Source organism: Hevea brasiliensis, chromosome 14 (assembly GCF_030052815.1).
Source record: "Hevea brasiliensis isolate MT/VB/25A 57/8 chromosome 14, ASM3005281v1, whole genome shotgun sequence".
NCBI lineage: Eukaryota > Viridiplantae > Streptophyta > Magnoliopsida > Malpighiales > Euphorbiaceae > Hevea > Hevea brasiliensis.
Genome location: NC_079506.1, coordinates 3,539,936 through 3,551,202, shown reverse-complemented (window position 1 = coordinate 3,551,202; position 11,267 = coordinate 3,539,936). Strand labels below are relative to the sequence as shown.

General features: G+C 28.4%; 2 protein-coding genes across 2 annotated transcripts; one reads left to right on the top strand and one right to left on the bottom strand.

Annotated features, from left to right (window-relative positions):
- Positions 1–1,061: 1,061 nt before the first annotated feature.
- LOC110639374 (cyanogenic beta-glucosidase-like) lies at positions 1,062–3,503 on the bottom strand. The gene is made up of 10 exons (XM_058133346.1): positions 3,462–3,503; positions 2,669–2,738; positions 2,528–2,586; positions 2,216–2,235; positions 2,029–2,123; positions 1,830–1,917; positions 1,595–1,722; positions 1,488–1,495; positions 1,263–1,378; positions 1,062–1,164 (listed from the first exon to the last, which is right to left on the bottom strand). The coding sequence occupies exons 1-10, from the start codon at positions 3,501–3,503 to the stop codon at positions 1,062–1,064; spliced, it is 729 nt and encodes a 242-aa protein (XP_057989329.1).
- An 80-nt stretch (positions 3,504–3,583) lies between these two features.
- Positions 3,584–6,905, top strand: LOC110639362 (beta-glucosidase 24-like). The gene is made up of 13 exons (XM_058135449.1): positions 3,584–3,786; positions 3,959–4,028; positions 4,123–4,181; positions 4,262–4,337; positions 4,457–4,534; positions 4,844–4,931; positions 5,067–5,322; positions 5,412–5,527; positions 5,612–5,829; positions 5,933–5,967; positions 6,063–6,165; positions 6,262–6,370; positions 6,453–6,905. Exons 1-13 carry the CDS (start codon positions 3,616–3,618, stop codon positions 6,706–6,708), a joined length of 1,635 nt encoding a protein of 544 aa, XP_057991432.1. The 5' UTR covers positions 3,584–3,615; the 3' UTR covers positions 6,709–6,905.
- Positions 6,906–11,267: the final 4,362 nt, after the last annotated feature.

Sequence of the window (11,267 nt, the reverse complement as noted above, 5' to 3'; positions counted from 1 at the left end):
CTTGGGCATTGAAAATGATTAATTAAAATTGAATATACAATAAGTAAACAGAAAAGATCCTGATAAATTAAATTGTTCTCAAAGTGCAATAAAAATTTAAAAAACTCAGAAATTATGAATTTACCATTATTATTTAAATTATTAAATTATTGTTATTATAAATTATGCACCACTAAGCATTATACTTAGCGCGTTGACTTTCCATCATGTAAGATCTGCCACTATCCAGAGTCACCTCACGGTCTTTTGTATTTTGGTAGGGCCCATGTATAGACTAGTATTTTGGTTCATTATGTCTAGTCATGATGTATTTCATTTTTTACTATTAATTAAACTTTGAGATTGAAATGAAAACTTGTAATTTATTATCTATGAATTTCTATATGAATGCAATAGATGATACTTCATTTTTAGATCTCATAAATAATTGTAAATGATATGATATAAGAGAATATGATATAGAAATGTGTGAAATGAATATGGACATGTTAATAGGTGATTAATGGAACCCGCCAGATGCTAATAAAACAGGGGAGGCTCTGTTCTGGTCTCCACAGAAATAAGTTATAAAAAAAAAATTTTTTTTACACATGGATTACTACTTTTAAATGATATTAAAAGCTTACAATAGATATGATAAAACAAGATAGGGTGCTCCGGCACCGAATGTGGCACTTCTTGCTCGACTATACAGTGGACGGGTAAGGGGCGTCACAGTAAATGCATAATTCTCATATTCTTATAATTTTATCAATTTATTTTCTTATATACTAACCGGTTCACCAATAAGATTACCATCATAATCATAAGCTGCACAAAAGACCATATATGTTATTAATTAAATTTTTTTAAAAAGGCTTTTCAATAAATATATAGATGTAGAAGTTTATATATATATATATATATATATATATATATATATATATTGCATTTGTACGTGAACTTATGAGTTTCATTAACACAACTATCAGTTTTGTATCTAATTTTTCTGGATCAACTGTATAATTGGGTTTTGCATAAGATGAAGTGTGGTATTGTAACCCAATAAAATCATACAATTTTCAAAGCAAGTTAGTTTCTTCATCAGTAAATGTGAGCAATTTATTTCCAACTAAATCTCGAACTCTTCCTGGGTATCGACCATAGAATAGAGGATTCATCCACCTGAAAATTATATAAATAATGTATATATTATTTAAATACTTATACACATAATAAAGAATCAGTTGTAGCGTAATTTGAAAAAAAAAAAAAAGACTTACAATCCAAACATGAAATTAAGAGTTGTTTTGGATGCTTCAATATCAATTGTCCTATTAGAGAGAGGTTCAAACCAAAGGGAAACAAGTGCTATCCCGATCTGGCCACTTTGCCTTTCCTGCACAGCCAATATAACTCAAATATACATACATTTATGCTTAAAAAAAATGAAGTAATTAATTATACACACATATATACCTTGTACTTTTGTACTTTTCTTGATAAACTTGGACAGCTGCAACATGAACAACGAGTATATGATGTGCAACTATATAAGGTTCAGTGGCTAAGATTCCAGCAGGACATTGAGGATTCACCCATCGTGAGCATCAACCAGGGGCAATAAGTCCATCATCATAGGCAAATTCACTAAGAGCCCATGGCTCATTGAAAGTCATCCAATATTGCACTTGGTCACCAAATGTTTCAAAAAGAAGATCCGCATAATCACGATAGTCATTCCTATATTTTATGCAAATATTTAATTGTTTAAATAAGAATATTATTTTTCAAATAAATTTTGACCTTTTAATGTTTTTAAAGTGTAATACATGAAGTTGTATACTTACACAATATTAGAGTTTAAAATGCCACCATACTTGTCCTCTAGGGCTTGAGGAGTATCCCAATGAAATATCATAACAAAATGTTTTAAACCTGCATTTTGCAACAAAATAAGTTAGCTGTCTGGTGAAATTTTATAACTTCATGATGGAATAACTAGAAGATAAAGTTCCTTCTTTACTTTTGAAAAAATAATTAACGAACCAGAAGACAATATATTGTTATTGTATTTGTTAGAATTTTCTAATACTAAATGTTTGTTGTTTTGTTTGCTAAATATTGCAGATAAGAAAGTTGTTCTGCAAGCCAAAAAAAAAAAAAAAGAGATAACACCGTTTGCCTTAATTTCCTCGATAACATCATTATAAAAATCAATCACTTCCTGGTTCACTCCTTCACATCTCCTTCCACCTAAATATTCAAAATTTAAAAAATGAAAAAAAAAGAAAATTCTTAATATATAATGTAGAAAATTGAAGCCAGCACATTTTTAAAGGTTCAAAATATTGATTAAATACTTACTAGGTATAACTCTAGACCATGAAATGGAGAATCTCAAAGCATCAAAACCCATATATTTCACATTTTTTATATCTTCCTGTAACAGCAGCTTTGTAAATCCTTTTAAATTTTATTTTTGATAGTAAACAAGTATTTTGTAGGAAAATAAAAAGAATTAAAAAATAAGTTTTGACTATTATACTTGGAAGCAATGATAGAAATCAACTGCTATATCTCCATTGTTGTGATCTAATATCCTCTCTGCAAGATTGCATAGAAATAAGTAAAATTATAAGATGTTTCGAGTGTAGTAGAAAATAACACACACAACACGCAATGATACCTGGAATCTTATGGGTAAATGCGTCCCAGACACTAGGTCCTCTACCTGATTTGTTAGCTTCACCTTCAATCTGAATTCCATAAACAAGAGAAGTTAAACGACAGCTAGTGAAGAACTAGTTATACCTCAATAATTTATCTTCATCCTTTAAGCGTTTTTGTTTTTTTGATAAAAGTATGAAAAATCATGAAAAACTTAATTAATTTGGATAGATAAAAACTAATGCTTTTTAGGGGGAGTGACTACTTGGCCTATTTGCCTCGTGTTTTGCAAGCCACATTCTCAAGGTAAACTGAGTTTTCTGTTCCTATTTTATTGGATATCCCCTGTTTAGCTATATAATATCTCCAAAATTAGGCACAAAAGGCTAAGTGACCAAAGCCATAACCAATGGTATTAAGATTTCAAGAAATTGGGAAGAATTTCCCATAAAGTTTCACCATAGTCCATAGAGAACTAAACATAAATGGAAGCTACTGGTAAATAATAATGTGCTGAAGTAATTCCATGTAACTTTCTTACTTTATGAGAATTAAAAATATTTTTAATTCGGTGTACACTTAAAAAATATTTTTAATGTTTACACGTAAAAAATAATTTTAATTTGTTCAACACTCAAAAAATATTTTTTTAGCTCAGGTGTACACTTCAAAAATATTTTTCATTCGGGCATACACATAAAAAAATATTTTTAATTCTCAAAAAGTAAGAAAATTGCATGGCAAGAAACATTTAATTTTTTTTAAAAAAAAGAAAAATGTAGGGAAGGCATGGAATATATCAGGGAATATACCATGGACCATGCATGATTAGGGACCTTAAACGCAGAAACCATGCATGCAATATATCACGTGGACGACTCCCATGCCTTTGCATGGACTCTATATAAGGAGGGCGTCGCAAGAAGTGAAGAGCACACTAGCACTTGAAATCCTAAAACCATCAATATGGCTATGACTACTAAACATTCCCTTCAGCTGTTAGGGTTGCTCATCTTCCTCATAAGCTTGTTGGCTCTTACTAAGCCAGCAATGGCAGATGATGATATCCCAGAAGATTTTAGCCGTAGTTATTTTCCAGATGACTTCATTTTTGGGACAGCCACTTCTGCTTATCAGGTATAAATTAACCTTTGTATACATGTTTCACTCGTGTTAGAGTGAAAGTTCTTCATATTTTCCATTGTCTAAAATGATGAATATAAGTGACAAATAAATAAACAATTATTAAATACATCATATAGGATTATGCATAGAAATATTTATTAAATACCTCATTTATGGTATTCAGATCGAAGGTGAAGCAACAACAAAGGGTAGAGGACCTAGTGTATGGGACAAATTTTCCAAGGAGACTCCAGGTATCTTTGTGTGTGTGTGAGTAAATTATTTAATCCCTAAAATTCTTTATATATGTATATGTGGAATGTTAATTATTTTTATGTAATATTGCAGAAAGAATATTGGATGGCAGCAATGGAGATGTTGCAGTTGATTTCTATAATCGCTTCAAAGTATAATAGTCAAACTGTTATTTATTTTCTTTTATCAGATCAACAATAAAATTAAATAGATTGTGAAACTGATCTTGTAGGAAGATATAGCAAATGTGAAGAATATGGGTTTTAAAGGTTTTAGACTGTCCATTTCATGGCCCAGAGTTATACCTAGTAAGTATTATATCAAAGTTTAAAATATAAACTTTCAACTTGTTTTGGCTTCATTTCAATTTTGATACACAACTTATTTACCACTTTCTAACTTTATTTTTGAAATTTTGAATATTCAGGTGGAAGGAGACGTGAAGGAGTGAATAAGGAAGGGATTGAATTTTACAATAATATTATCAATGAAATTATAAGCAATGGTGATGATTGTCTCCTTTCCTTTTAAAGGATTCAAATGGCAAATAGAAATTTTATGCCTTTAGTGTTTAGAAAACACGTTCAAAATGGCAGATTGAAGGGATGTGTTCTTTTCTATTCCCATTTCAAAAATATAATAAAACACCAAGTATTTATTGGAAAATTTGAACAAAATACAATTATTTAACTAGCATAAATTGATCTTCTAGTTCCTCAATTTTTTTGAGGGAAAGAAGAAATTTTTCTTCCACTACTCTTATTGGAGATGGAAATTATGCCTAACTTTTAATTTATTTTGTTGCTAAATTTAGGATTGGAGCCTTTTGTTACTATTTTTCATTGGGACACTCCTCAAGCCCTGGAGGACAAGTATGGTGGCTTTTTAAGTCGTGATATCGTGTAAGTATACAACTTTATATTACATATAAAAAAATGATGGTTAGAACTTTCATATCAATTTTAGTCAACAATAATATTCTCATTTAGAAAATAAAACTAATAAAACATCTTATTAATTGTTTGCATAAAATATAGGTATGATTATTATGAATATGCGAATCTTCTTTTTGAAGAATTTGGTGACCGAGTAAAGTATTGGATGACTTTCAATGAACCATGGGCTCTTAGTGGATTTTCATATGATGATGGGGTTTTTGCACCTGGTCGATGCTCATCTTGGGTGAATCGTCAATGTCGTGCTGGAAACTCTGCCACTGAACCATACATAGTTGCCCATCATCTGCTCCTTTCTCATGCTGCAGTTGTTCAATTATATAGAGAAAAATTCAAAGTATATATGTGTGTTTAATTAATTACTTGTTTTTTTTTTCCCCAAGTAGAAATATATGCATATTTGAGTTTCTTATATTGATTGTGCAGCCAATTCATGGTGGCCAAATCGGGATAACACTCTTTACCTATTGGTATGAACCTTTGTCCAATGAACCGGCAGATGTACAAGCAGCCAAAACAGCCCTTGATTTCATGTTTGGATTGTGAGTTTTTTCCCCCAAAATTAGACTAATAATTAAACATTTATATGTACAGTACCTTTCACATTTACTTTTCATATTTTTCAGGTGGATGGATCCTATGACCTATGGCACGTATCCAAGAACTGTGAAGGATTTAGTTGGAGATAGATTACCCAAGTTTACTGATGTAGAATCTAAGTTACTTAGAGGATCATATGATTTTCTTGGGTTACAATACTACACTTCATATTATGCAAAACCGAATGCTATAGTTGATCCAAATCATATTAGATACAAAACCGATAATCATATTACTGAGACTCGTAAGTTCATGTGTGCCTGTGTCTATATATATATATATATAATTTTTTCTTTCTTAAAAAGTTTAGTTGACAACATGTTAATTTTCTTTTTTTCACTTTGCAGCGTATGATTATGATGGTAATCTCATTGGTCCACAGGTTAGTATGCAAGACAATATATTAGAAAAAAAAAAAAACAAAGAGAATTATACATTTATGGATGATATTACTAACATAAAAAATAAAATTTGTAGGCTTACTCATCTTGGTTTTACATTTTCCCAAAAGGCATCCGACATCTTTTGAATTACACCAAAGACACATACAATAACCCAGTAATTTATATTACTGAGAATGGTAAGTAGTCTATGCCTTTGTCATGTAAGAATGCTAGCTAGTTAGTTAAAGTTATATTTTTGGCCTAATTTATTAAAATTTTCATATCGAATTCAGGGGTTGACAATAATAATAATGAAACCCAACCCATTGAGGAAGCGCTTCAAGATGAATTCAGAATAAAATATTATCAGAAGCATTTGTGGAATGCATTGGGATCCCTGAAGTGAGTACAATTTCCAAGATGCTAACATAGAGATTTTTTATAATCATTGAATATTTTTCCTAACAATGGTTGGTTTTGGCAGGAATTACTCAGTTAATGTCAAAGGTTACTTTGCATGGTCATATTTGGACAATTTCGAATGGAATATTGGTTATACATCAAGATTTGGTTTGTACTATGTAGACTACAAAGATAACCTGAAAAGATACCCCAAAGATTCAGCCAAATGGTTCACAAAATTTCTTAAACAGTCGCCTAAGAAGCCATTGCAATCAAACAAGATCTACGAGGTTACTTCAAGGAATTCAAGGAAGGTTGGGAAATACTACATAATGTAGCCTATGTTGTTTGACTTTTATGTGTCGCTTGCAATTGAATAATATCGTTGGACTACTCTCAGCTCCAATGACCTAGATTGTCTTGTAATAGATCTTTGGTGATGTTATGTTTCCTATAGGAATTTCAAGCTTGTGTTGTATTGTTATCCTATCTTTGAAATGAATGTTACTACGTAACATTTTGAGTTGTGTTTAAAGTTAATGTTATTACTATCTTTTGAAATTAATCTATGAATATATTAAGTAGTATCATTTTACCCAATCTATGAAAAAATACTTTCAATGTGAATGAAAAAAAAATCATGTCATTTTAAATTGCTATCAATTTAATTAATCAATTTTTGAAATGATTTTATGATGGACTTTTCGATTTTGTTTGCAAGCTCCTAAACGGCTTTGGCATTTTTCAACTATTGACATGGAAAGATCATTGAAACGTTGCTTTCATAAAATGTTTTTATGTATGGGTCTAAAACAGTAAATCCATATGTATAAAGATGAAATTAAAGGAGAAATTTTTATATGTTGTATTTGGGTTTTGCATAGTGATTAAAAAATAATTAAATAATCTTCTTTTTATAAACAGACAAGTAACTAATTAAATTATTTTTTTATCTCACTTAATTACTTCTTATATAAATATTTATTATATTTAGTGGAAGCAAAAGATAAAATTAAAAAAAAATAATTAATGCTCTTTTATTTCTAAATACAACAGATAATTTTAAATAAAAAAAATTTAAACATGATATATTAAAATGGATGGAGGTGTTCCTAAGACTATCTTTCAAGAATTGATTATGGCCTAAAAGGCTAATGAAATTAATTAATGAAATATTAAGTATTTTTTTTTAAGATTAAGTTATATCATTTTTCTAGGTAAGCATAAGAGTCATATTTACTTGGCAAACTATAAAGAACACCCGTGCACTAAAAAAAATTAATTTTTATAGACATAAATAATCTGAAAATATTTTAACTGTAAGTTAAAAAAAAAAATAAATGCTATCGATTTGACTAGCCACTTTTTGAATCGATTTAATCAATTTTTAGTTGACAAATGGATTTTTCCTTTTTAAGCAGTAATGGCATTTTTCAACAATCGGCATGGAAAGATATTTATGCATTTATTTTTCAAATAAAAAATTGAATTAAATATTAATTTATAAAATATTATTGAATTAAATATTAATTTATAAAATATTATTTTTTTAATAATTTTTGAACTTTTTCCTTTTATTAATTAAAAAAGAATTCTGGCAATCTAATGTGGGACATTGACAATCGCAGAAAACTTTTCCAAGAATTGGAAATTCTGAAGGTCAGAGCTTTTGAGCTCTGATTTTGATGATGGTAATTTACAATTTCCTTCTTCTAATCGTGCAAAGAGTCTTCACATGTAGAGAAATGCACGGAAAAAAAAACTAACCACTCTTCAGAATCATCTGAATTAGATTATTGCAATTAGTGGACAAAGTTTTAATGAGATTATTGCAATTAGTGTATCTTTCCCAAACTATAAACTCAATCGGCTCTAATTTAATCGGGTTGACAAAGATTATCTTCTGCCATGTTTTAAGAGAAGCAAATTCTATTGCAGATTTGTCCTTTCATTGCTTTGGTCTGGAGCCCTTGACTGGTTGCCGCATCTTATCCAATCCTAGGAACTGTCCTCCATGTCTTTTCTGTGCTCTGTTTTTAACATGTTGGTCCTTTTTTTTGTTTTTATAAGAAAATAGATTCTCCATGCTTTTAACATGCTGGTCCTTTATTTTGAGTTCATGACTGGGTTTGCTAAGTGTTGAGTAGGATCAATGGTGACAAAATCAATCCAAATCGAACTGGGTCATATTCACCTATTGTTTTTAGCTATTCCCTCACGAAACTAATATGGTGTCAATGCTTTTTTATGATTATGTTCCTTGTTGTTTTGGTTCTTTTCGGTCAGAGCTATCTTCTGCTTGCTCTTGTACTCTTGGTTGTTTGTCTTTCTGTTGGGCTTGCTGCTTTGTCCTGGGCCACCATTAGGCTCCTTTGTGTTGATCTGATCTGTTTCTTTGGTGGTTTTTTCACTTAGCAATTAAGCATATCTTGCTTTAAGTTGGGTGTATTGGGGAGGTCTGATAAACAGGTTTAAGTGAATGTTATTTGCTAAGTTTTTCTTGATTTTTTATTAATAAAATAATCCTTGCTTATCCCAAAATAGAAAAAATGGTGTCTATCTATATCAAACAACTGATAATCAAACAAAACATCGAATTACAAGATATTGAAATTGGAAATATTGCAATATATTTTCGAACACGAAACCAGAAAACAGTGGTAGAGGGAAGTAAAGGCAAAGCATCATTCATAAAACACTATAACTGTGTTTCATTGCATTTTATTCATTATTCGTCAAACTCAATGAAAAATACGTTCCCACTTATTCAAGGAGAAATAAAGCTAATAATGTCATGCTATGTTAATACAATTGTATATACTATCACCACAATTAAAATTAAATTCTCTATTTGATCGATTTTAAATATGTATTCTCATAAATTGACCTGATGCATTAAAGATTATTATTCTTTAAGTGCTTTACAACATAATTGAACATCGGTTTATGAGAAATGGGGTTTTTATACTTACCAATTAGACTAACCATATTTCACACTAGCATTATATTTTTACTTACTCAGTTTTTGCTATTTTTTTTTTTTTTTTTATTAATAAAAAAAATCTTTTTTTTAAATAAAAAAAAAAAATCTCATTTTTTTTTATAAAACTAAAAAAAAGAGTAGACGTTTTTAGTAAAAAAAAAAATTTTTTACGATTACAGAGAGACATTTTAAGTGTAGTATAGATAGAGAAAAAAAAAAAAAAAAAAAAAAGAGGAGATGAAAAAAAATATATGATCAAATGGATGCAAATGGAAACCGACAGACTTTTCAGTTTTAGTAATGAGATAATGAAGCAATTATGTTGTAGGAGTCAAAATCATAAATGGCTAGGTGGCCCTGTTCTTTATATAATATCTTTACCTAATCATATATATTAAAAACAAGAAGTCTTATGAACTTTTTATTTTTCAAGGATTGATTATGACATAGTGATTATTTTTGTTGTACACAAATATAATTATTTTTTATTAATAATATTTAATTTAATGGTATTTAAATTGTTAATGCTATTAAAATTATTTTAAAATTATGAGATTCTAAAATTATAAAAAAATTGTAAAACTTAAAATTATGAGATTTTAAAATTATAAAATTATAAAATTAATAAAAAATTTTTATTAATTTTTTCCAAAAATTAAATTATAAAAAGGAAAAAAATTTAAATTAGAATCTCTCCATCTAATTTCGATTGTCTCATCCAGCTGGGGTGTAGGGAGTTTTGTAACCAATGTGACAGATTAAAAATAGCTCTTGACTCGATGCATACATTGCATTCTCCACAAGCTAAATCCATGTGAAAATTCAGAATAAAATTTTTATGGAGTAAGTGGTAAGAAACTGTTTCATAACTCTTCAGTCTATTGTAAAAAAGAAAAGAAAAGAAAACAAAATGTTATATAGCTCTTGAGTCGATGTTTACATATTAACATTATTGAAATATATAAGAAATTAGGAGTTTTCTCTCTTTTAATATTTAAAAAAAAAATCTCTTTTAAAAATAATAATATAAAATATATAATAAAATTTATTTTTAAATTTAAAATTTTGATAAAATTATTTTCTCATAAAAAAATGTAAACATTGAGATTTATTGAAAACCTTTTTAAAAGAATATTTATTTTAGAAATTGAAATTAATAAAATTTAAGTTAATAATATTAGAATTATTATCTTTAATTCTAGTTAAACTTTAATTAAATTAAATAGATAATAAAAAAAAGAAATTGAAAGTTTATCAATCGTCCAAGCTGGAGTGCGAGACGCTTATCCACTGTTGGTAGACTGACATACGTTATTTACTTTTTGTAATCTTTTATTAATTGAGATTGATTTAATTAGTATATCTTCAATTAATTATAAATATATACTATTTTGCGCTTAATTATTTATTAGAAATTCCAGTAAATGCTGTTTATAAAAATAAATCTTCAATAAAAAATTAAAAAAAAAAGAGAAGAATTGACGATATTATTCCGATACGTTTTCCTTTCTTTTCAAGCTAGCCCTTGAGTCGATACATGATTGCATTCGTCACAAGCTAAATCCATGTGAATTGTGAAAATTCAAAAGAAAATTGTTGAGTGAGTGGTAAGAAAATTGTCACATATATAGCTCTTGAGTCGATGCATATATATAAATATTGCATTCTTCAAGCCAAATTCAAAAAAAAAAAAAAAATCTTTATTTAAATAAAAATTCCTTGCTTATAAAAAAAATCATTAATTCGAATATATATATATATATATATATATATATAAAGAAGAAGTCAAGAATAGTCCCAAACGAGTCCAATAAAAATCGAAAAATAGTTCTTTTTAAGTGAGAAATATTAATCTTTTCTGGCAATGAGCTTATCAATAAAGTTTTAGACACAATTGTTAATCTTTTCTTCTTT

Bases quoted from the DNA above. Each gene is read 5' to 3' on its own strand.
- LOC110639374 (XM_058133346.1), bottom strand. From the start codon at position 3,503: ATGGTTTCTGCGTTTAAGGTCCCTAATCATGCATGGTCCATG. The intron at 2,236-2,527 runs GTATAATAGTCA...TTGAATATTTAG, and splicing joins ATTTCTATCATTGCTTCCAA to GTGGAAGGAGATGTGAAGGA. The intron at 1,723-1,829 runs GTAAGTATACAA...CATAAAATATAG, and splicing joins ATTTTAAACTCTAATATTGT to GAATGACTATCGTGATTATG.
- LOC110639362 (XM_058135449.1), top strand. From the start codon at position 3,616: ATGGCTATGACTACTAAACATTCCCTTCAGCTGTTAGGGTTGCTCATC. The intron at 3,787-3,958 runs GTATAAATTAAC...TATGGTATTCAG, and splicing joins CAGCCACTTCTGCTTATCAG to ATCGAAGGTGAAGCAACAAC. The intron at 4,535-4,843 runs GTGATGATTGTC...TGCTAAATTTAG, and splicing joins CAATGAAATTATAAGCAATG to GATTGGAGCCTTTTGTTACT.